The sequence below is a fragment of the Dioscorea cayenensis genome, chromosome 5 (assembly GCF_009730915.1).
Source record: "Dioscorea cayenensis subsp. rotundata cultivar TDr96_F1 chromosome 5, TDr96_F1_v2_PseudoChromosome.rev07_lg8_w22 25.fasta, whole genome shotgun sequence".
In the NCBI taxonomy this organism is placed as follows: Eukaryota; Viridiplantae; Streptophyta; class Magnoliopsida; order Dioscoreales; family Dioscoreaceae; genus Dioscorea; species Dioscorea cayenensis.
In genome coordinates, this window is record NC_052475.1 from 2,696,127 (window position 1) to 2,722,063 (window position 25,937).

General features: G+C 33.7%; 3 protein-coding genes across 3 annotated transcripts; 2 read left to right on the top strand and 1 right to left on the bottom strand.

The window, feature by feature from the left end:
• Positions 1–1,395: 1,395 nt before the first annotated feature.
• Positions 1,396–5,052, bottom strand: LOC120259977 (6,7-dimethyl-8-ribityllumazine synthase, chloroplastic). The gene is made up of 8 exons (XM_039267427.1): positions 4,856–5,052; positions 4,654–4,775; positions 4,245–4,340; positions 3,158–3,253; positions 2,729–2,807; positions 2,018–2,064; positions 1,867–1,926; positions 1,396–1,770 (listed from the first exon to the last, which is right to left on the bottom strand). Exons 1-8 carry the CDS (start codon positions 4,983–4,985, stop codon positions 1,732–1,734), a joined length of 669 nt encoding a protein of 222 aa, XP_039123361.1. The 5' UTR covers positions 4,986–5,052; the 3' UTR covers positions 1,396–1,731.
• Positions 5,053–12,937: 7,885 nt separating this feature from the next.
• LOC120260788 lies at positions 12,938–15,077 on the top strand. Its single transcript, XM_039268351.1, has one exon. The coding sequence runs from the start codon at positions 13,014–13,016 to the stop codon at positions 14,799–14,801; it is 1,788 nt and encodes a 595-aa protein (XP_039124285.1). The 5' UTR covers positions 12,938–13,013; the 3' UTR covers positions 14,802–15,077.
• Positions 15,078–20,045: 4,968 nt separating this feature from the next.
• LOC120260510 (diacylglycerol kinase 2-like) lies at positions 20,046–25,485 on the top strand. The gene is made up of 8 exons (XM_039267997.1): positions 20,046–20,147; positions 20,508–21,683; positions 22,467–22,842; positions 22,946–23,022; positions 23,607–23,726; positions 23,805–23,969; positions 24,269–24,406; positions 25,066–25,485. Exons 2-8 carry the CDS (start codon positions 20,550–20,552, stop codon positions 25,213–25,215), a joined length of 2,160 nt encoding a protein of 719 aa, XP_039123931.1. The 5' UTR covers positions 20,046–20,147; positions 20,508–20,549; the 3' UTR covers positions 25,216–25,485.
• The last annotated feature ends 452 nt before the right edge of the window (positions 25,486–25,937 follow it).

Genomic DNA, 25,937 nt, shown 5'->3' on the forward strand with positions numbered 1-25,937 from the left:
TGTATTAAATATATATATATGATGGCGAATGCCACGTGTCATGCGATGGCTTTGGATGCCATTGCCATGAGTTGCACCTTGGATGCTCCATTCTTGATATGATCATCGATTTAAATGTTATTTTATTAGCAAATGACTTATTTAATATCATTTTGGCTGATTGCTAATTTAATATTATTCTAATATATATATATATATTATATACACATTTAATTTAACAGTGCACTGCATGTCAACACCATGGTGTCTTGAGCTTGTTGTCTCTTGGATATTCCATTCTTGATAGGCTGATTGATTTGAAATTTATTTTATTATTATAATTAAAAAACTTAATTACTTTCAAATTTTTAAATGTCCACTTCCTAGAATCCTAGATCAATGTTTGTTTATACAATTTGTTATGTTAAAATATTGGTAACGTTTTTCATCATATTTTTTTCCACAAGTATATTGGTTTTTTTTTTACTTTTTATATTTAGCTAAATTTCATTTTATTATTTTTAAATTATTAATTATAACTCTTGATGCATTCATTCATTCATTTGTCTTTACTCGTTGTCAAACAGTTCCAAACGTGTTAAATTAAATACTGTTTATATACTGTTCATCCAGAATTTTTATATTATTTATGTACCGTATGTACATACACTGTACATCTAGCACAAGTACTACTTGGTACTATTTATATTCATAAAAAAGAGTACTTGTCACCTATTATTTAAAAAAAAAACATTTGATAAAATATAATTATTATATGTATTTTGATCGCTATTAATTGATATATCCATTATCTTTTGAATAATATTTTCATTTGTAGATGATTTCATTATAATATTATTATCATTATAATAATTCTGAAGTAGTTAAATACCATGTTGATAATGTAGACAAGAAATAATTTTTTTTAATTCATGCATACCTTCCTCTTCACCATCTTACTCAAAAGCCATTTGTTCTTCTGATCAGATTATGTATTGTCAAAGCCATATACAATAGATATTATTTTCATACCAATGTTCCAAACCACATTAATAATATTAATAGCATCAAATATGTTAATTTTTGAGTATTTGTAGCTCTACCCAATTGTATAAAATATGAACACTTTCTTTAAATTAATAAATATTTATTTATCAATAATTAAATAAATAGCATCAAATATGTTAATTTTTTTAGTTCTTGTTGTAGCTCTACCCAATTGCATAGAATATGAAAACTTTCTTTAAATTAATAAATATTTATTTATCAATAAATGAATATTCATTTATTGATAAATAAATAACTCTACAAAATAATATTGTTTTTTGCCACAACAGTATTATTATTTTATAGAAGCTTTACTGTAACTAAATAAAAAATTTACGACTATTTCCAACCAAACACATCATTCAGTTGTAAATAAAACATAAAACTTTCTTACGATTACAAGTCCTCAGACACTGCAAAATAAATATATAAAACTTAAAAGATAAACAAACGAAGGATCGAACGCGAGAAAAACAACTTAAAATACTCGAAATCCAATTATTCATTTCAACATGAAGCATTGCCAGGATGCCTGCCCTAATTTAATACATAATACATGAATGTCACCTTTATTAACTTACCTTCAACTTCTAAAAGATCAAAGCCAAGGACAAGAGTGCGAAAAAAATTCGTCACTAACGTTGATTGGAACATCAAACCAAATCCATGGAATTGAAGGTTTGATCAACATGAAGCCTCAGGTTATTACTTCAGATGGTGTTGAAATAAAGAAGCCATCTCAATCTGCATTAATGAGAATCATGAATTTACATAGCAAGAAGAGATGTTCATGCTCTATATTGTAGTAAGTTTATCGGCTAAGCGGTTCTGAAAACTCACTGCTGTTAAAGCAGTCTCGGCGCCCTTGTTGCCGGATTTACCACCGGCACGATTCAGTGCCTGAACGAATGTAATGTCAATGCCTTGAATGTAAAAATCGATACAAATGTTTAAATCAATTTATATACACCAACTACGCGTGGTTGTTTACCTGGTCCATATCGTCGCAGGTTAGAACACCAAAGATGCAAGGAACTCCTGTGATATTTCGAAAGAAATGTTCAGATAGCGGCATTATATTTTAGTTATATCGTAGTTTAAATATTTCCATTATTCATTTAATAACATAAGTTTGGTAGATTGATGTATGCAATTCCAATGTTATATATTGAGAAATATGATCCTTTGTCCTAATGCCAAGGAACTATGAGCATGGAATCACAAAGGAAGAAAAATGCTAGGGCAAGATAAACACAAGCACACACACACAAAAAAAAAGGTGATTCGTGCTGACAATGATAATATACCACTGGAAAGCTTTGGCTGATAATAAATGGCATTTTTACGAATAACTAAAAAGAATTTGTCATACAGGCGAAACTAGGATGCAAGCGGCAGATATGAACATAAATTAGAAATAGACCATGAATATGGAATCTATACACAGTGCAAATTATCTAGCAATCATGATGCTATCAACGAAATTTAGACCGGAGAAGCAAAAACGGTTGCATGACCGATATAAATACAAGCTATAGAAAAGCCAAAAAAAAAAAAAAATCCTTAGCTCGCAACATACAGATTACAGGTTCCAATTTGCTTGATCTGAGAACAAATGTCACTTTATACACACAATATTAAGCTTTTGTATTTAGAAACAGAACTAAAATCTAAGAAATATAAAGTTTGCGGAGTATAACACCTGAACTTAGCCCAGCTGAAAGCACTCCTGATGCTGCAGAATTGGCGACAGCATCATAGTGGGTAGTATCACCTCTAATCTGCATACATAATTTGATTTAATTACCCAAGCAGTGCAGATTACAAACGACAAGCAAGAAACTGCAACCATAGTACATAATCTCCATTATACTTGAAATTGTTAACAAACTGAAACATACATTGAGCAGCACACAAGCACAATGAACAAGCAATATGGACTACAACCAAAACAGGTCATTTCTTTATTAGCTCAGGACTTCATTAGCATATCTCTAACAGGTAAATGGCAGAGTTTGTGGTTGATGCCTTTCAGATGCAAACACAGAAATTAATGGGAACTCCGAAACTAACTAACCTAACAACCTAACATTTTTATAGAACATAGTATCAACAGGGGGAGAGAAATTACCACAGCTCCAATGCACAAAATTGCATCAAAATCTCCGGACTTCCCAAGCTTTTGAGCAACCACAGGAATTTCAAAGCTACCAGGAACTTCCACAACCTAGCAAACAACATAAAAGCTGTCCTGGTAAGCATGTCAAGCATTCGTAGAATGATAAACAAAACTTTCAGTGTCTTAACTGATTATATTGTTTCAAAAGTGCAATTTAGCAGCTTCATTTCTTAATTGAAAGTGATGATAGTATTTGATATTGTCAAATAGGCATTATATAGAAAATAGGAGATATAAATGCCCTTAGCAAAGGATAAGTTTTTCCTAGAGGAACACAGCTGAGTACAATACTAAGAAGACAACAATTCTAACTAAAGTGAGATGCAATATAAATTCAAGGATGGGATTGAATTGGACTCAGCTAATTCAACAAAAACTAAAGTCAAACAAGGTAGTGATGCCAACCATTTTCCAGTGATTAAGAATGACTAGTTAGGTTGTTATATTGCCACCAAGTGCCAAATTGAAATCAAATGCATTTTCAAGTTTAAGCATTAGCTTCAATGCAAAGGAATCAGTGATATGACTTGCAAAAAAGAGATGAACATTAAACCAACCACCAAGGTGAAAAAGAACAGGGAAGATCAGATACACAAGTGCCCTCAGAAGATGACAGACAAAAAAAGGCATCTTGGATGATTTGAAATAGGCAGAAACATACTCCTGCATATGCATCCACATGAAGCTAGCCTTCAAAGAATAAATATCAAGGAACATCAAAAAATTTACTCATCAAAGAATGACAAACCTTAGTCACGGTCATTATCATAAGAACAGGAGGGTGTAATCATCATTTCATACAAAATAATAACAATAATGAAAACAGAAGATAATGGAAAGAAGGTACAATAGGCAAACAAGAGTGACAGCTAGCTGAAAATGCGCACCTTTCTTCAGTATCACAAACTTCTTTGAAAAAGAAAGAAAAAAAATACAAATATGATTCAATGCAAGTTTAAAAACAACAATTAAAGCCTAACTGAAAGGAAACAAATATCTAAAACTATAAAATTGAAGAAGCTTAAAAAAAGATCCAAACCGTAACGTCATCATCTTTAACAGAATACCGTCTAAAAGTCTCCAAGGCTCCTTCTAAGAGCAACTTGGTCACAACCTCATTGAACCGCGCCACAACCTAAAAGCCAAGAGTGAGATATATAGAAGTTATTAACATTAGACCTTATTTTCAATGGGCAACACAACAGTCTTCAAAAATTGACATTTCTAGCACCAAAAAAAGGAAAAAAACACGTATAGTTCTGTCAAGAGCCTCATTTGGAGCTAAAAGCTCCAAACTTTGCAAACTAAGCATATCAATCATATCCAAACAAGCAGCTTTAACTACGATAACATCCTAAACTCACACTAAAATCCCATATATCCAAATTCCAAGTTAAAAACTTAAAAAAATAATAAATCACAAAGAAAAACAGAAATAAAGGGCTCACCACAGCAAAGCGGAGACCTTTGGCATTCATCAGCGAGCCAATCAGGCGCTTGTTGCTGGCGGAGGCCACCAATGACTCCAAGCGCTCACTAGTCCTCCCATTACTCAAATGGGTCGAAGGAACTGGCAAGAAGTTCAAACCCATCAAACTGAAGGAGCAGAAGAGGATGGAACCGAAGAACAAGGAAGGAGGGTTTCCTTACATCGTACTGAAGAAGAGAAGGAGATGAGGGTTCTGGGCGCCGATTTAGGGTTCATCCTGGAGAAATCCGGCGAGTAAACCGGCGAGAGGATGTGGCGATGAAGCTCCAACGCCGCCGCAAACGAGGCCATTTCGTTTCGTTTCGTTCCTCTCTCGCTCGCTGGATCGCTCGCTCGCGCAAGAACCTCTACATTGACTGCGACGACCAAAACCCGACCCGCGAGTGTTAACGGGTTTTAACCCGCATTACCCGAATCCGTTAGATCATGCCCATTTGCTAATTTTACCCCCTCCCTTTTTATATGAATTATTTTTAGGGCCAACCCATGTGGTATACTTGATAAACCCGCTCATGCCCTGGCTTGTCCATATTTTTAAATTTATTTTTAAAAATTATTTTATCTATTTTTTTATAAATATTTCTAATTTATATATTATTGTCAACGTCTATTTAATTTATTGACATTATGTCTCTAAAGTATCAATATATTATTAAGGAGACGGATTTAAACCACAACCTGCACAAAGTTAGGAACAAATATTATTGAATTTACGATAATGTTTATGTTTGTACTTGCTCTAACAAGTGTTTCAAATGAGTTATATGTATTATGTATGTGTGTATGAGAAATATCCATATAAAAAAATTTTAGCAAGATAAAAAAAACATTATTTAATTACTTGAGTGGCGTTATTTAGTGAATGAATGTAATTTATTTATTTATTTTGTTTTATTGATATAGATAGAAAGATGGGACATAAATTTTATTTTGTTAATGTTTATATGAAATGTTTTTTTTCTCACAACAACTAATTAATTATAATATTAATTCTTAAAATTATATTTTATATTTGTTAAAATTGTCTTTTTTTGTAATTGTTCAAAGTATAATTAATTTTTGATTTTTCAATATATATATATATGTATGGAAAAAGATCATCTAGGTAGGTCCCTAGATTTGAAATCTAGGGACGTTTTAAATCTAAGCCGTTGGATCATCATCCAATAGTTGATTGTCTATATAGTCACTGTACACTTTTTTACTGTTTATGATCACTGTACGACACTGTAGAACGCTGTTTCTACTGTTCATAATGATAAGAGCCGTCAGATTACCATCCGATGGCTATTATGGACATCCCTAGATTTGAAATCTAGAGACGTCCCTAGATGATGGGTTCTCTATATGTGTATATATATATATATATATTTAATAATGTCATAAGGGTGATCTAGCTTTTTAGTGGGTCACTATTTATTCCGATTTAAGAAATGACCAAGTCCAGGTTTGGTGGACAGAATAGAATATGAACGGATATGATATAAGGACTAGATAGAAGTAAAAAAGAATATAGGCATGATAAGGCCATATCCTATTATATATTTGATGTGCACTGAATAAAATATTAGATAGCATTTTGTTATTCTATTTTATATTCGAAGTGAACTAGATAATGACAGGATATGATATGAATGGTATATAAATAGACAAAATTTGTTATAACCAGAGTTTACTGTAGATTGCTATAACCCATTTCTATAAATTTTTCACTAATCATCAGTATGACTGATCCTCAGTAGAGCACCGGGTCTCAGAGCGGCCTGTCCTCGTGGAAGCTCTGGTTTGGTAGAGGTCCGATTCATTGTAGCGATCCGAGTTCTCTTAAAAACCTTTCTTCTTCTTCTTTCCTTGCTTTGGCCGAACCCTTCCCATTTCTTTTGGGCGAGGTTTTTCCGCGAACCAAGCATCCTTTCTCTTCCTCCCTCACCCTTGAACTTGGTAAGCTTGGATTTATGGTTTTATACCGTATTTATTCTTGTATTTTTTTTGTTTTAGTTTTCTTTTTAAAACCTAGAATTTCTCCATGGATTTGCTTGTTTATAGGCTTAAATTGAAGCCATTGACTTGTTGATCTTGTGTGAGAATGCTTGTGATGAAATTTCTTGTATTGGTGTTGTAATTTGGAGAAAATCTTAGTTTAAGTGGCGGTTTCACTGTAGCAATTCCGAGGTTACTGTAGCACCGGCAATATTTGGTTGTTTCTTTGATTTCTTTGGATTAGATTGAAGCTAAAACCCCTAGGAATTCATTGGTAATCTTTAAACCTAGTTTTGAGCTAATCCTATGATCGAATTAGGGTTGTTTGTTAGAAAACTTAGGGTTTTTCTTGTTTGTTTTGTTTTTTTGCTAAATTTTGTTGTGTTTTGTTATGCTTTGGCAAGGAGAAGAAGTCTTGGCTCGAGGCAAAGACTTAGCCGAGGAGTAGCTTGCGAGGAAGACAAATTGCCGATCCGGTGAGTGAAAGTATTTTGCATAGCTTTATTAGAAGAATGCCAATAGCTATATATATATATATATATGCATATCATGTTTTAAGTAAGTTTTATTGATTTATACTTGTTTGGCAATTTGGTGAATGATAATTATTGTTGAGACAAATCATGGATGTCTCGTTCGGCATATGATTTGTTATCGTGGGAATTGTGATTGACTTATGTATCCATGAGTTTGTGAAATTCTTATTTTGTAGGAAACTTGAGATTGTTGTGGAAATATTTGATTTGGTGAAATCCTAGGTTTGAAACAAATTTTTGAATTGTTGAGAGGAAAGGATTTCCATGTTAATTCTTGTGTTGGGACTTGCAAATTATTTTTGTATTAAAAAAATTTGGGCTTTGCTTATGTGTTTATCTTGTTCTCGTGCAAAATGGCGAGGTATTCTTGATTTATGATTTTGGATGAATATTGTACTCCGAGTGGAGTTATGTTTATTGTTGTGAGTTGTTTTGGTGATATACTACTACAGTAGGCGGTCTCCACGGCCAGCCTGTTGAGGTGGCGTGTTGACCGGTTGATTACTACGAGGGCCAGTTCAGGTGGGAGTGTAGAGCCCTGACTGGATATTCATCAAGTAGCCCTTGACGTTGACCCATCAAGTAGCCCTTGTTCTCGTTATGTTTATTGTGGTGAGTTGTTTGATTTATAATTTTGGATGGATATTGTACTCCGAGTGGAGTTATGTTTATTGTGGTGAGTTGTTTTGGTGATATACTACTGCAGTAGGAGGTCTCCATGATTTATGAATATCCAGTCATGACTCTACACTCCCACCTGAACTGACCCTCGTAGTAATCAACCGGTCAACACGCCACCTCAACAGGCTGGCCGTGGAGACCGCCTACTGCAGTAGTATATCACCAAAACAACTCACAACAATAAACATAACTCCACTCGGAGTACAATATTCATCCAAAATCATAAATCAAGAATACCTCGGCCATTTGCACGAGAACAAGATAAACACATAAGCAAAGCCCAAACTTTTAATACAAAATAATTTGCAAGTCCCAACACAAGAATTAACATGGAAATCCTTTCCTCTCAACAATTCAAAAATTTGTTTCAAACCTAGGATTTCACCAAATCAAATATTTCCACAACAATCTCAAGTTTCCTACAAAATAAGAATTTCACAAACTCATGGATACATAAGTCAATCACAATTCCCACGATAACAAATCATATGCCGAACGAGACATCCATGATTTGTCTCAACAATAATTATCATTCACCAAATTGCCAAACAAGTATAAATCAATAAAACTTACTTAAAACATGATATGCATATATATATATATATAGCTATTGGCATTCTTCTAATAAAGCTATGCAAAATACTTTCACTCACCGGATCGGCAATTTGTCTTCCTCGCAAGCTACTCCTCGGCTAAGTCTTTGCCTCGAGCCAAGACTTCTTCTCCTTGCCAAAGCATAACAAAACACAACAAAATTTAGCAAAAAAAAAAACAAAAAAAACAAGAAAAACCCTAAGTTTTCTAACAAACAACCCTAATTCGATCATAGGATTAGCTCAAAACTAGGTTTAAAGATTACCAATGAATTCCTAGGGGTTTTTAGCTTCAATCTAATCCAAAGAAATCAAAGAAACAACCAAAATATTGCCGTGCTACAAGAACCTCGGAATTGCTACAGTTGAAACCGCCACTTAAACTAAGATTTTTCTCCAAATTACAACACCAATACAAGAAATTTCATCACAAGCATTCTCACACAAGATCAACAAGTCAATGGCTTCAATTTAAGCCTATAAACAAGCAAATTCATGGAGAAATTCTAGGTTTTAAAAAGAAAACTAAAACAAAGAAAATACAAGAATAAATATGGTATAAAACCATAAATCCAAGCTTACCAAGTTCAAGGGTGAGGGAGGAAGAGAAAGGATGCTTGGTTCGCCGGAAAACCTCGCCCAAAAAAAAAAAGAAAGAAATGGGAAGGGTTCGGCCAAAGCAAGGAAAGAAGAAGAAGAAGGAAAGAAGAAGAAGAAAGGTTTTAAGAGAACTCGGGCTGCTACAGTAACGGGCCGCTACCAAACCAGGCTTCCACAGGAATATGTCGCTACAGAACCGGTCTGCTACAGGATCAGCCTGCTACAGTATTGGACTGAAAATCTATAGAAATAGGTTATATCAATCTACAGTAAACCCTGGTTATAACAAAATTACCTTTTATAATATAATCATATATTTTTTTTAAATATATTTTTTTTATGTTTTAAAAAAGGATTTATTTATCGGTATATATTTTAGTTTTTATTAAATTTTTTAAAAAATAAATAACCTATAAATAATGTCCACAGATATATAGATTTCAATATCAAGATACCTATTTCCTTAGAGAAAATTATATACAAAGTCATCAATATGGCATAAAGCTCGAGTAACAAATTCATTAGTGGGAAATAAATGGATCACATCAAAATCGATTTGAAAAACATCCGACTAGAGAAACTAAAAATAAGGCATGATTAAAAAAAAGGCATATAGATGAAAAAAACTAGCTCAAGCACAATATCAACGGAGAAACCCTTTAACCACTTCGAATGCAAAAAACTCTACTTAAAATAGTAAAATTAGTGTCATATCTAGTTGTTGACAAGATTCTTGTCCCAAGCATCGTGTTTAAAAGATAAAAAAAAACCCTAAATGAGAGAGAGAAACCAAGTAATATGGCAAAAAGGTAAATTTAATTTTTATCATATCTTACCGGTTTGTATTCTAACTCCCCCCATAGGATTAGTTATCATGAGGCCGGTAAGATGAAGCGGGCCAACATGATGAGACTATAATATCCTATTGGCACACCAAACAAAAGATAATAATAGGATATGATAGACTATCATATTCTATTGTCCTTATCATATCCACCAAACGGGCTCTAAATCTCATTCAATTCTTTATCCGTAAACCAAACACTTGGAACTCCATTAACACTCCATTTGAACTCTATCCATAAAATAAGAGAATGTGTATAACCTACAAATTCTAGGTTATTTTCACGAGCACCCTTGAATCAATATCTAATACTCATTGTATGGTAAATATTCACCTATCTATTATCACTCTTTCTTCTTTGATGTTTATCTACTGTCCAAAATAAATAAACACATTGCTTAACAAATATTCCCAATCAATGCATAAAGCATGTCTTACAATAAATAAATAAATAATACAACACTCAGGAGTTCATCCTAGTATTAGTGGGAGCCTACAAGAAATATATCACTAATCCAAACATATCCATGATATATATATATATATATATACTGGAAAAACCACAACTTTGCTAAAAAAAATAAAAGAAAAATACATATACATTAGAGCAGAGAGGAGACAAAACAACTAATAAAACCAAAGAGTAACCACAAACAGTAATCCAATCTTCCTACATAAAACAAGAAAAAAAAATAGAATCACAAGAAGGAAAGATGGAGTTTTCCAACAATGACTACTATATATGGACATTCATCCTAGGTCCTTCTGGGGGCACAATTGTTGAACATGACCATTTATCAGGGGAAGAGTCCTTGGGTGAAACTTGAGAATTCTCCTCGATGATAAGAGTTGTGCTTAAGATTGCGTTTAAAATGGTTGATAACGCCTCTCCTAACTTGGTTTTTTTTCGATTCGCAGATAGCCAACCAATGAACAAGTGATCAAATTTAATAATAATTGATATTGGAAGGAAGGAGTATTGGTTGTAATTGTTAGTGCAAAAGCACTTTAATTGACATGATTTTACACCAAGTCAAGGTGATGTGGCAACCATTGTGATGTGGCATAGATGATGACATGGGAAGCATGGGACGTGGCAAGGAATCTTGGCTTAGAGGCAAATATCTTGGGAGATCTTAGTGGAGTTATTTTTTGTGTGTGTTACAACTTGAAGACAAGATCTTATCAAGACCATATTTAGGAGATTTGATTGAAGGCTAAAATATAGATGGAGGCTAATTGAAGAAATACTTATCAATAGTATGATTGGAGAATTACTTATTGAAGATATACCCATTATTGGTATGATTGGCATGATTGAATGAAAATCTATTCTTGGGAAGATTTGAAGACCAAACTTGGGTGAATTGAAGATCAAGTTTGGAAAGTCTTTGAAAACCAAACTTGGATGAATGACGATCAAGTTTGGAAAGTTTTGTGAAGACACACAAAGTTGTACACCCTTTGCGAGGGGACTGCGTGATGAGGAGTTGAGGTAGACTAGTTGCTGGTAGTCGGGATCAGGAGATTTGACTACATCGACTCAGGCTAAGCATGACTCGGAGGTTGATGGGCTTTGAGATCGCTTTGCAATGGAACCAGAACTTAGTCAAGTTAGCAGTCAGGGCCATGTTGCAAATTCGGTTACAACAGAAGTTACAACAGCTAATTTTGGAAGGTTCGAAAGTTAGTAGCCGTAGAGATTTTAAAAGAGGTATGAGCTATATTTGGGATGTTGAGGCATCTATATAAACGACCTTGCTTTGAGATTATGATGATGACCGAAGCTATAGCTTGAGTGGGCATTAGAGAATCCAGTGAGGGTTCTTATTTACATTTGAAAAGTTGAGCGAAAAGATTTGTACTTATGTATTTTCACCTATTTTAGTGGATTGTTTATCTCCGGGCTTGACCCCCAGACGTAAGCGAGTTGACGCCGAACTGGGTTACCAATTTTGAGTGCCTCCTTTTTTGTTTTGGTTTGTGTGAAATTTTTTATGAGTGTTTGAGTATTCTCTAAACCCACAAACCACAACGGAGGAACAAACAGTAATATTATAGAATATTCATATATAATTTATGTGTATTTTTAAGAGATTTGTTTGAATATTAAAGGCACAATTGTTTTATAAATATTCTCCTTAATTATGTTTTCTTACTATAACTATAACTATCATATCATTAATATAGTTTCTTAATATAAGTTGAACATTTGCCTATTAATAGGCAAATACTCTTTGTATTACAAATGCAGCAGTTAATGAAATAATTTTTCACTATGTTCTCTTGAAAATGCTATTATCTTTTTACTAATCAAATATTCCCGTGAATGGCCCTAATAAAGAGTTCCCATGTCTCATGTTTTTTGAACTTTAGTTTGAAACTTTGAATACCCAAGAAGTCTAGACCTCTGACATGGAAACTGAAAATTATGGTATGCTGTGAATGTAGTTTCAAATGTGATCTACAAAGAGGCAACACAAGAATAGATGACTAGTTCTTTCCACCACCCATTGACAATACACTGATATGCCTATTGACAAACTGCTGGAACCTTCAGAAAAAATCAAGAATCAACAAAGTTTAAAGGCAATACAACATCCAACTCAAAACATCTAATACAAAGTTAAGGTTAATTATCAAAAAAAGATGAAAGTTTAAAAGCACTAACCTCTGCATGTGATAGGCTTTAAGAATATAATCACCATTTTTCCAAAAGTCAGCAAAAAAAATGTTCCTCATTTTTAGATTTTCTTTAACTCAATTATTCCATAACGTTACTAAAATACACAAAACTCCTAAAATAGACTATTAATAACATTACAAAACCACTTTCCAAAAAAACCCTTTAACTAGAAGCTACATCAAGTGTGTATAATTTTTTGAACTTAGAGGGGTACAAATGCAACAAAAAAAATCCATTTTCTTATAAAAAAAAATAAAATATAAGAAACCCGAGGTTCTAAGTCAAAAAAACACACTACCATCTTCCTCGGAAATGAAGCCCATTTGATTTGATTCTCGAGGCGCTATTTCCATTTCAAATCTCTTAACTCCTTCTCAACGGCTACTCAAAGCCCTAGCCATGAGCAAAGCTCTGAAGCTCGGGCGCAAGAGCTCCGACGAAACCCTAATCACCAACCCATCCACCAAGAAGAAGAACAACCCAAACGCCAGGAATCCATTGAAGGACCTCAATGTCGTCTCATCCTCCGCCGTTGCCCCTAAATCCCGTTGCTTCAGCTTCATCCACCGCCCCAAATCCCCTGCTTCCACCCCTCCTAATCCTAAGAGTCATTCGTCGAAAGCCCCTGTGAGTTCCTCAAAATTGCAGGGAAAATCAGAGAGAAATGCGTTGAAATCGAACCGTAATGGTCCCCGTCGAGCCAATTCGAAGAATTCTAATGTTGGTTTGAAGAAAGATGTCATCTTGGAGAGTGCCCCTGCTGCTGCTACTACTCCTCCTCTGGAGAAAACTCTTCTCGGGACTCCGACGAGCAATGTTACACCACCAGTGTTGGTTTCCATCTCGCCGGAGATCATCGGAGCGTCAGTGGTTACTCCGGCACCTGTTTGTTTCGGTGCTGGTCATGTGATGACGGGAGTGACTGATCGGAGGAAATGTAGGCCTAGAGGCATACTCACCATTGGCGAAGATAGGGTTAGCGATGGGTCTCGTGTTTCTTCAGCTGCACCACCGCTAGCTGAGGCTTCAATGCACTGGTTGTCATCTCCGTCCAAGAATGAAGGGAGTTCCTGTTCTACTGTCCAGTTGGCACGTTGCAATGGTGAAGCTTCAGTGAATTGGTTGATTTCCCCCATGGATGATGGAAAAATAAGTGCTTGTAATAATGGCTCATTAATCTCAAAAGCTCCAGTTTTGAACATGGGCATTGGTTATGATCAAGAGAATTGGAGTTTTTCTCCTATTGGTTGTAATAATGCAGCATCACCTGAGATTGGAGGATCTATGAGTATTAAATCTTCGATTTCTGAGAGGACACCATTATCTGGTTATGATGTTTGGAGAACTTCCACAAGTGAGAGTAATATTAGTCCTTTCTCAATGATTTTAAGGAGGGCAGAAGAAATGTCAACATGCAAAGTTTTCAGGCCTTATCAAGAGAGAGTTGGTAACCGCTATGGTTCGGCAATGCATAATTCACCCTTCTCTGATGGTTCTTTAGGGAGTGGCAATGTCATTTTGACACCATCTTCATGTTCAAGCTCTGGAAAGCAAGCGGCAAAGTGCCCCTTTGAGACTAATTCATTTGCCGAAGTTCTTGGAAACATCAGGCTGCCCCCTCAGCAGGTAGCAGTGAACAACGATGTAAACAGTCAATTGCCATTGCCTGAAATTAGCTTTCAGTTTCGCTGCCCAGCCACTCCATCAAACTCTGTTGACTTGAGTCAATTTCTAAAGCCTTCATGCAGTAAGGGACTCCCAACAGAAGAGTCTTGTTTGGTTAAGAAGGAGTTGTCCTGCGCTGATTTGAGGATATCTTGGAGAGAAGGACTCATCAGTAGAATCTTTGAAGCAGATGACATGGATTGTTTTCATTGGCTTTCAGACGATGAAGAAGATAATGCCTCTTGTAATGGAGTAGACATGGTTGAACATAAGCTTCATCCTAAGTCTGGCTCAGATGGTAAAGCCCCTTCACTGGGAGACAAAAATGACCTGCAAAGAACAGATGCTTTTGGATCTATAGAACTCCCTTATGACAAATTAAGCCTACAAAAAGGTGAAGCTGACGTTACTACTAGAATACTTTCCTGTGCAGAGTCCATTAGCACAGATGGAGGTGGACTGATATCTTCGGGTGATTCTGATTGGACCCTCTTTTATAAAAACCATTTATTTGAAGTATGAGTTGTTTGTTATCTGTAGGCTTTGTATACTCTGTAGATGTGGCCACTTAGTTTGATTGAGCTTTTAGATAGTTCGATCAATTCAATTGGTAGCATTAGACAGATTTGTAACTTTCTAACAGATGTATGTTAGCTTCTCCCTGTATCGATGGTTCCGATGTCATTTCATTATTAGTCCCACATAAGTTTAATTGGTAAATCTGCGCATGAGTATATGTCTGGGTCTCTCATTCTATTGGCTTAAGCAGCTTTAGATGGTCTGTTTCTTTATTCATTCAATATTGCTGACTTGTTTGATATACTAATCTTTCAACTGTTGATTCTATTCTCATACTTTAACAACATTTGCATGAATCATTTTCACATTGGATCTGTTTTTCACACTAAATGGGAATATTTGAAAGTAACTTAACTTTGTGAAAAATAATGACTGATGAAGTTCAGTTTCTACATATATAATGACTAATGAGTCTGCCATTTAAAATCTAAACTAGTTCTTCCTAGGCTTCCAAACAATTGCGCTAAAAAAATTGCCATTACAGAAACAAAGGTAGCCTTGAAAGTTATAATATATGCTTGCTAATTGTTGTCCATTGCACACAGGAACAGAAATTAGAAGTGATGTATATGCCAACCTGGTGAAGATGGCGAGTAAGCTCTAGTCTATTTTTTTATGTATTATAACAGAAATGAACCAATATTTGGTTTCCTTATTCTTTAAGCAATAGAGCTTGTCTGGAAAATTATATAACATATGCTTTCTAATTGTTGTCCATCACACAAACACAGAAGTTTGTGGTAATGTATAACCAATCTATGATGATGGTGAGTGGTCTCAAGTCTATTTTGTTATGTATAATAACAGAAACGACTGAATATTTGTTTCCTTGCTGTTTGTAATCAAAGATGCTAATTGGGAAGATTTTCTACTGTATGCTGACACAGAAGTTCCTAGTAATTTCCGTGTGAACCTAGTGATGCTGGTGAGTACTCGCAAGTTGATTTTGTGATGTATGATAACAGAAATGAACCGACATTGTTTTCATAGCTATCTTTAATCAAGTATGCTAGCCTAGGAAATTTTATAATGTTCACTTTCTAATTGTTCATCACACTAACAAAGAAAGTACAACTGATACCTCTGTCCATTATAAGTGCCCATCTTAACCATTTCATGAAGAGTGAAAAAAGTAGTTGGTTTTATTAAAATTTTATAAACATTTAGCTTACTTTTTAAAAAAATTTAGCTTACTTTTTCCATTTTGCCTATTTCTCTCCATCCACTAAGATTGTGCTTTAATGTGATATTGGTGGAGAATAATCTATTTAAATAGATTAGTGAGGTTAAATTTGGAAATTAACACTCATATTAGTTATGTGGACAGATAATTTCGAACATGGAAAGTTTCTGAAAGTGGACACTTATAATGGAATGGAGGGAGTATATAGCAATCCAGTGATGATAGTAAATTCTTTAAAAGTCTATTTAAAAGTCTAATTTGTAATGTAGTTTGGTGTAAACATCTAGAATTGCTTGTGCAAAATGCAGATTCATATTTAGATTGCTTCTGAAATTCTCAAGAGAGAATGTCATCATAATTATGGCTGTATAAATCACATCATGCCGCTATTTTCTGTTGATTTTGGTATCATCTTTCTCATGTCTTTTATTAAATTATTATTGTTTGCATTTAAGATGATGATCGATGACTAGTATCAGCTAACCAACTCCGAGACACTTTACCATTACTAAACTGCCGCTGGTTTGGTTTCAAATAAAGACGCTGTTCTCTTGCCCGTCAAGAGAGTTTGGATATATTAGTGATTCTGTACTTGGAGGTGTTAACATCAGAGATTAATGCTTTGACATATATGCGAATCCAATGGAGCTGGTAAATTCTTTGAAGACTATTTTGTTATGTAGTTTGGTGTAAACATCTAGAATTGCTTGTGAAATTGCAGATTCATCTCTGGATTGCTTCTGAAATTGGCCATATAAATCCTATCATGCTGTGATTTTTTGCTGACTTTGGTATCATCTTTCTCATGTCTGTCATTAAATTATTTTTGTTTGCATGTAAGATGTTGACAAATGTCAAATAAACAACTTGGAGATGCTTTTCCATTACTAAACTGCAGATAGTTTGGTTTCACATAAACACATTGTTATCCTGTCAGTCAAGCAAGTTGGGAGATATTAGTTATTCTGTACCCAGAGGTGTTAATATTAGATATTAATGCTTGCTCACACCTACAAAAATCAGTAATTGTTAATATGCCTTTATAAACACTTGAAAAGACATATTTATCCTTCAATTTTATCTTCTTTTTTCACTTTCCCTAGATCAATGATGTGAACAGAGTAAGGAGTAGTTTGTTCTTTTTTATAAATCTTTTTCATTGACTTCAAGATTTGTGGGGTATATATGCAAATGTATTGAATATTATGTGCCCATAACTCCATCATTGGGGTCTACCTTTTTAATTATCTTTTGACAAAAAAGGTTCTCTCTTGTTGTATGAGTTTGATGGCCTGACTGACACCTTATTTTAAATCTCTGCTAAAATTGTTTCTCTTCTGGTCAATAATAGTTAATCCCTGAGATCTCTGTTTATTTACCATTGTTGTATTTCATATTTACTTCTTCATTTATCGCTGAAAGTCAGGAATCTGAAATCTCTAATGCAGTATTTAACATCCACTTGAGCATAAACCTTTTTTAGCTGGGAAAAAAACTTTATACTGTCATAAGTTAGTTCAATCATTGGCTCATGTTCTGTAATATTTTGATAAATGAGACATTTAATTGTTTAATGTATTAGAGTAATTAATAGTCTCGTCTCACATCGGTTAATTTAGAAAATAAGGATCTGAATATGTTTCTCATCCTGTCACCGTAAGTTTTTGGGTTCGAATCAGGTCTAATTAATATATTTGGTTTGCAACTAACACAAAATATATGTCATTGAGAAAATACATATTTTGAAAAGATATTATCAAGAACTAGAGCATAATCCTATTGGTTTGGTGAATTCTAACTTGATTTCAAAGTTTGACATTAGTGCATCAATGAATGAAAAAAAAAAAAAGGCAACATTACTTCTCTTTGTGCTTCTTGTACTAATCACATGCATTACCTACTTAACATCTCCTTTTATTGTTCAATCATCATCAGCAGCTTTTCTGCTACTTTTTCTTTGAGCAATGAAAGACATTTTACTGATAAGATAAATTCTGTTAATGATTTTATCGGTAGATGAGATATTTGATAAGACATTGATAAATTTTCTTTTATCCAACTCTGCTTTGTAAACTACTGCAGTATTGATTCCTGATGAATTATTCTCTGGCTATTTCTGAATCCAAATTGTCACAGAAATTTTCTTTTTTTGCTCTCACATGAATCTAGATTCAACTTTTTTCAATTCTTTTTCTGAATGAATTGTTTGTCTTCTTCTTCTTCTTCTTAGGTTTTTAAAGACTTGACTCTGGCTCCAAACTCCCACTTTGAATGGCTATTGAGAATCAACTCTTGTGCCTATTTGAGGTCAGTCTGAAGCTGAGAATTTTTGACTATTTTTTGCATTAATTAAGTTAAATTATTCTTTTGATTATTTCTTACACTTGAATTAAGTTCAATTTTTATTAAAAAAAAATTAAGTTCAATTGATTGATTGGATTGGAATTAGTCTTTTTCTTTGTTTGCAACTGAAGAACTTTTCCTGAAGTTTTCTGGTTCATTGAGAATTGCTTTTATATTGATTGCCAATGAATCTGATGGGAATTTATATATACTTAATTGCTTTAATTTTAAACCAGAATTTTTTTTTAAAAAAAAAGATCAACGTGTAGACCAAAACCTTATTCAAACATTTTAGTGTTTTAATATTAAATATATTTTTTCCCTTCTAAAATAAGAATAATTTATAATGAAATAAAGTAATTTTCATCACCGTAGTAATAAAATATAAGAAAATTTTACCACACATGATTTTTATTAAAATAGTTTGATTTTTATTATAAAAAAACAATCAAAATACGTGTATTTGCCTTTTGCTTTGTCGTTTGTGAACTTTGTCAAAATATATATATATATATATATTCCAAGCTATTTTTTTGACTGATTATATACTATTTTAATTACAAAACTACCCTACTTTTATAATAATGCAATGGATCGTTTTTTTTTTTATTTTAAAAAAAAGACTTTGTTTTAAAATATTTTAAATTGACTTTGTAAAACTATAAATCCTCCCAGACTTTTTTTATATATAAAAAAACAAAAATAAAAATGACTTCAATTTAAAAAGCAAATGATCCCATTCCCCCAATAAATAAAAAGCCATGCCTCTATCAATGCAAAGTAGTACGTTGGAAAATTACATGCCCATGCTCACTAAAACTTGAGTCAAATAAGACTGCCCCTTCAATTGGGCTGGTCTTTAGACTCTTTACTCTGTTTTTTATTTATTTATTTTAAAGGTTGGTGAACAGGGCACCTTTTTTTTTAAAAATAAATAAATCAGATAAAAATAATTAAAAAAGAAATTCAATTTTTTTTTATTGAAATAGGGTCAATTTTCATTAGGATGTCTTTTTATTATAAATTATTTATTTTATTTATGGAGTTTTCCATTTGTACCCCAGATAATTGTATAAGGTCAGTAGATTACAAGCAAATAATGTGTTGGTATTATATTAAATATTTATTAATTAAAATTAATTTAAATAGACATATTCAAATTAAATTATAGGTGATTGTATTTATTTTGAATTTTTATTTCAAATTATTTTTATTTAGTTGGGAGTCAAGAAGAATTGACAAGTGGAGTCTACTAGAATAAATTATCAGTAACAACTTTAAATAAATTTTTTTTATAATATTTAATTATTTATTTATAATAAATATTTAAATTAAAAGCTAATATTTATTCAAATCAAATTTAAATCAATTAAAGATTCAAACCAAATTCCAAAATTCAAAACTTCTCTAAAAAAGCAATGACTTTGTCCATTTTAATGGTTATGAGAGCATATAAACATCTGATTCATATATTTGCAGAGGGTATACATGTCATTTTGCACAATGAATAAAGGAAAATTAAAAAAAAATAATAAAAGTTATAATAAAAAAAATTAAATTTCTTTTTTCATCTTCAAAATAAATAAATAAATAAATAAATAAAAATTTATATTAATTTATTTCGAATCGATGTTAAATAGATATCAGAGTCTGATCCCGCTTCGAAGTCTCGCTCTCTTTTTCTCTCTCGAAGAACAACGAGAAGAGGGAGGGGCGAGTGCTGCCATTGCCGACGATCTTGATCTTGATTTCCTTCTCTGAAGGTATTCGCTTGTTCTTTCAATGTTGGATCTCCTTCTTGTTTCGATCTTGATCTCTTTTTTTTTCCTTTTTCTTTTCGTTATTTGGAGTATGATGATCTCTTTTACATGCATAAGAAATTTAGTCTCTTGAGTGGGTGTTGAATTCTTAGATTTACGGTTTATTTGCTTGTTTCTTGATGATTTAGTACTGATTAATTCTTGAAGTTTTCTGCTTTTTGTTTTTGCTTTTGTTTTGATTGGATGGAGAACTAGTTCTTGTGTGAATTTTTTCTATGATGGTTATTGATCATGATGTTGATCTGTTTATTTTTGGAAAGAAAAGTTATGGTTTTTCCATTAAAGTTTGATTATTTTTTTCAGAATCTTTATGTTTGAAAGAGGAGGGATTTAAGGAGAGTAATCATGGATATAGGAGTTTCTATCTTCAAGATTTATACTGAGCTTGATGATGCATCTGGTCCTATGCTTTTGGGATGTCTCATCACTGGGTTGTTTGGACTAGTAGCACTCATTTATGGATTCCTTAGGTTGCAAAGACAAACATCACTGAACTGGGTCAAAGCTGCTGCAAGAGCTAAGAAGAAAATATGGAAGAAATTTAAGCTCCCTGTTTCACCCCATTGTTGGTCTAAAGATGATTGCTCTGGTGACCGGCCCTCCGCTTGTTGTGTGTGTTTAACTTCATTGACATCTCCACAAACCCAAGGTGCAAATGGCGCAGATAATGTCTCTCTTCTTCAATGCTCTATCTGTGGTGTGGCAGCACATTTCAATTGTTCTCAGTATGCGGCGAAGGATTGCAAGTGCGTGGCACAAGCTGGTTCTTCACAATTGCTGCATCACTGGTCTGAAAAATGGGCTGAGTCAGATGAGAACTCTGATTTGTCCTCCTTTTGCCATTATTGTGATGAGCCATGTGGCATTCCTTTTCTTGTTGTTTCCCCTGTATGGCGTTGCTTATGGTGTCAGTGTCTCATACATGTGAGTTGTCATGCCAAATTATTGAAAGAGACTGGCAATGTATGTGATTTGGGTCCTCTAAGAAGACTGATTCTGCCACCTCTATCAGTGAGTGAAATAAATGGTGATGGTGCAACTGGGGGAATGTTGAACTCCATCAAGGAAGAGATAATTGCTTCATCATTCAGAGGCCAGCTCAAGAGGAGGCGCAATCGAAGTAAAAACAGAAACAATCAGACTGTTTACAGAACAACTAAAGATAAAGTTCACAATTCCACTGCAGCTGCACACTTGACACTTGAATCTGTGCTAAAGTTTTTTCTTGGACTGGAGAGGCCAAACAACAGAGAAACTAATTCAAAGCAGAGGAGTAATTTAGAAAGCATTAAATGCAACTCACTTGGTTTAAGCCAGAAAAATGGTGAAATTGTTAATATGGGACAGAAGCGGAAGTATAAACTTGTGGATTTGCCACTAGATGCCAGGCCCCTACTTGTTTTTATTAATGCTAAGAGTGGAGCTCAATATGGACCATCTCTTAGGAGGAAGTTGAACACCTTGTTGAATCCTGTACAGGTGAGCCTTTCAATTGTGGACAATAACATTTGTCTGTTTCAACTTTTAATTGCATAAATAAATATCTACTGAATGATGTATGGCTAATTTATGTGTCACACCATGATATTTCATGTTTGACAAATGTAGTACATATGCACTTGATAAGATAATTATTATTTATTTTGTTTTTAAGTGGAAGCCTTTTCACCGAATTAGGTGTCTCATTCATGTCTTTATCCATGCATTATATTTTGCTTTTTACATTGTAGATCTGTATGGTTCAAATAAATGCTTTAGGTAATAGAAAGCTTAGAGACATGGTAGTTATCTGATGTGTGTTTCTTCTATAGAGATCAAAGTCCAACCGGACTTTCAGGTAGAATCAGAAGGGAGGCCTGTGTGCATTGGGAAAGTTGCTTGTTGCCAATTGATGTCATAGATTTTAAGTGAGCAAATAAGTAGACCCTATCTTTACCTATCTCATCGAGAGCTAAGTTATCGGTGGGTGACACACTTTGTTTCCTTCCGATCATCATCAGTCATTTGTTAGGATTACTCCTTTAAATCTGTTGATTCTTCCTAATTACAACCATTCCTTTTTTGAACTTGATTTGGCATTAAGTTCCTGGTTACTTGGCACTATTATGTTTAATCTCAGATCAGTATTTGGACTTACATGAGTAAATGTGCTGTATTCAAAATTTTCTTTTCCTATTGTTAGAAATTTGTTAATCACAGTGTGGTTATTGTTATTATTTCAAATGTCAGAAGTTGCATTTATCTTAAGCTTTTCTTTTTCAGGTTTTTGAACTTAGTTCTTCCCAAGGGCCAGAGGTTGGGTTGCGGTTATTTCGTAATGTGCAATATTTTAGAGTTCTTGTCTGTGGTGGAGATGGTACAGTGGCCTGGGTTCTTGATGCTATTGAAAGGGAAAATTTTGAGTCCCCACCACCAGTTGCTATACTCCCACTTGGAACTGGTAATGATTTATCTCGGGTTTTGCAATGGGGAGGAGGTTTGTCCTCAGTTGAAGGACAAGGTGGTTTAGCTGCACTTCTTCATGAAATCGACCATGCAGCAGTAACTATGCTTGATCGTTGGAATGTCTGTATCACAGAGGAAATTGAAGATCCAACTCAACAGATAAAACAAGTGAAGTTCATGACAAATTATTTAGGTATGCTATTATACAAGTTTAGTGTATTTTGCAGTTGTTATCAGGTTCTGAACATAATCTTAAATTCTTATCCTATGCATGTCTGCATTTTGTTTGTCATCAGGTGTTGGATGTGATGCTAAGGTTGCATATGACTTTCACATGTCTCGTGAGGAAAGACCTGATAAGTTCTCTAGCCAGGTAATACTGGCCCCATCAATTCTAGATGATACCGAATTGGACAAAAATGTTATTTTTCAGAACTCTTTTCAATAATTAAAAGCCCAATTTTCCTGTGACATTGTCCTGGTAGTTTTTTGAACAATGTTATGTAAGTGGCATGGAATTATACTAATTAGTTGGTTATGTATATATATAATATTCTTTTATGAGGAGTATAAATTATAATTTTAACTTGATTGTGTGTACTGAATGCTACATATAAGAGTGTATTGAGCAAACATGCAAGATTGTAGCATTTTGGCTTGTTTGAAAATAATAAAATAATGAAAAGGTAAAATAGCATAATTTGTTAGAAATCTGACGAATCGGGATAGGATTTGGTCAGATGAAGATCTTAGGCAATATTGGACAGGAAAAGGCTACTTTTATGCCTTTGATGATACTCTCCCTTTAATTAAACTTAGGACCGTGAGGTTTATAATTGTTTTCCCAGTAGTATATAGTCTAAGTTTTTATGTGCTGTACTTGTTTATATCACCAAACCTTCAGAAAATTTGTATTGGCATTTTCCCAATTTTCACTGCTAATCTCTTTAATTGCAGTTTGTGAATAAATTGCGGTATGCCAAAGAAGGTGCAAGAGATATCGTGGACAGAACTTGTGCTGGTTTACCATGGGAAGTGAGCCTTCAAGTTGATGGCAATGACATTAAAATCCCAGAGGTGAAAATTCTTCTCTTTTTCCTTCTCTCTCTAACATATAATTTATATTAAAATCACCATGGACTTTTCGTTAATCAGGACGCAGAAGGTGTCCTCGTGCTGAACATTGGCAGTTACATGGGAGGTGTCAATCTCTGGCAAAACGAGTATGAGCACAATGATGATTTTGAGCTACAGTCAATGCATGATAAAGTGCTTGAAGTTGTTTGCATATTCGGAACATGGCACCTTGGTAAACTTCAGGTTTGTTTCTTTTTCTTTTTCTTATAAACGTCATGTTTCATTTAATTTGACTTAACGTTCTGGTATAATTTGCAAAATTTAGGATTATGTTGGTTTAGTTTAGCACCATGAAAGGAATTGAAATGTAATGCAGAAACCATTTTCGCTTTGTTTTTAATTATTTTAATGTGCTCTACATCTATTACAATGATATTAAGCTGCATAATAGAATTTAGAAGCGTTTGCTTCAGATAAACTGACATAAAAACGGTGGTAAAAGCAAACTAAATTCTCATTATCGCATTTGCCATTCTTGACAGGTAGGACTTTCACAAGCTCGAAGGTTAGCCCAAGGGAGAACAATTAAACTGCAACTTCACAGCCCATTTCCTGTTCAAGTTGATGGAGAACCATGGATCCAGCAACCTGGTTGCCTGGAAATAACACATCATGGGCAGGTAATCTTTCTTCTTTTGCATCTTAAGTTAACAATTACTACAATAGTCAATTGACAGTCAACCTTAGCACACAATAAAGCACTTGTTTGATGAGCGCTATGCAACTGAAACTTCATGGTGAAAACTGAGTTACTCTCATGTTCTGAAAACTTTTATCTCACAACAAAGAAACTACACTCTTGGATAAACCAAAAGTTTATATAGGACAGGAGACCCAAACTTATATATTCATATCATATCACGCGCGAGACTAGTTTAACTGATGATATTACAATTACAATGTTAGGTGTAAAGTAAAACATAATATTTAGGATCAATGTAACCTCAAAGTTAATTAAGCTGTCAGGATCAAAGACCCAAATTTATATATTCATATTCATACTTACTGATTTAATCGATATGAGATTAATACCTTCTCTAATATACTATTTTGACACAGTAGTAGTTTTTTTTTAGTTGGTCGTATTGCAAACAAACCAATTAACTAAGTTTTGCTACCATATTATATGCAAGTCACACATGTAATGTCTAAGCCTGACTTTTATAAGCAAGTCACACATGTAATGTCTAAGCCTGACTTTTATAAGTACTGATGTGGGACTATTAGTTATTCTAATGCGCACAATCTAATCGGTACATGATTTTATAACTGAATGCAGACATTTATGTTAAGGAGGGCATCTGAGGAGCCTACTGGGCATGCTGCTGCTATAATGACAGAGGTTCTTGTCAATGCTGAATGCAGTGGCCTGATCAATGCTGGTCAGAAGAGAGAGCTCCTCCAACAAATGGCGCTTCGTCTCACCTGATTGCAATGTAACTAAACCAAACATGAGAAGATCAATACACATTCTTCTCCTCTTGAGTCAAGAGATTGCTTGGAGTAACACAAAACACAGTATGTATATGAAAGAAGAGGTTCTTGCTCACTGTTTGTATTTTTGTTGCTGTTGATTGTATATTAGAACTTAAGTTTTTGTTTTTTTCTTTTCTTTTTTATTCAATTTTAAAGAGGTTTTTGTAGATCTGTGGAGATAAAATAAAACAGAAAGAGGAATATCTGGCTTCTGTACATGTGAAGGAACAAAATTATACAGAAAGAAAAAGAAAAAGAAAAAGGAATAGAATCTTGTTGTTGTTATGCCTTGTCAGCCTTCTGTTTTTTTGCTAATTGGATCTTGTGCATTTTGATATTTTTATTTCAGCCTGCTCTGGTTTTGCTGTCTAATGTCCTATTGTGGAAGTTTTAGCTTTTAAAAAAAAAAGTTTTTACAATTTCATCATTATTTTTTAAAGTTTTTAGGAAGAAAATTTTCTGCATTTTCCCTTTGAAGACAATACATCCTATATATATATATATTATGTATAGTGATAAAAATACAACAAGTAATTCTATAAGGAAAGAAAGAATAATTTATAAAAATAAATAAATAAATAATCATTTCTACAAATTCCAAAATATTATAACAAAATCAGGAATAGCTTAAAATCTCTCTAATTAAATCTCCCAAAAATAGAAATCTTCCAACAT

Excerpts from the sequence above, each read along its gene's own strand:
- LOC120259977 (XM_039267427.1), bottom strand. The coding sequence starts at position 4,985 with ATGGCCTCGTTTGCGGCGGCGTTGGAGCTTCATCGCCACATCCTCTCG. Across the intron at positions 4,341-4,653 it reads AAGGTCTCCGCTTTGCTGTG|GTTGTGGCGCGGTTCAATGA; the intron begins GTGAGCCCTTTA and ends CTTGGCTTTTAG. Across the intron at positions 3,254-4,244 it reads TTAAAGATGATGACGTTACG|GTTGTGGAAGTTCCTGGTAG; the intron begins GTTTGGATCTTT and ends GTTGTTTGCTAG.
- LOC120260788 (XM_039268351.1), top strand. The coding sequence starts at position 13,014 with ATGAGCAAAGCTCTGAAGCTCGGGCGCAAGAGCTCCGACGAAACCCTA.
- LOC120260510 (XM_039267997.1), top strand. The coding sequence starts at position 20,550 with ATGGATATAGGAGTTTCTATCTTCAAGATTTATACTGAGCTTGATGAT. Across the intron at positions 23,727-23,804 it reads ATGACATTAAAATCCCAGAG|GACGCAGAAGGTGTCCTCGT; the intron begins GTGAAAATTCTT and ends TTCGTTAATCAG. Across the intron at positions 24,407-25,065 it reads AAATAACACATCATGGGCAG|ACATTTATGTTAAGGAGGGC; the intron begins GTAATCTTTCTT and ends AACTGAATGCAG.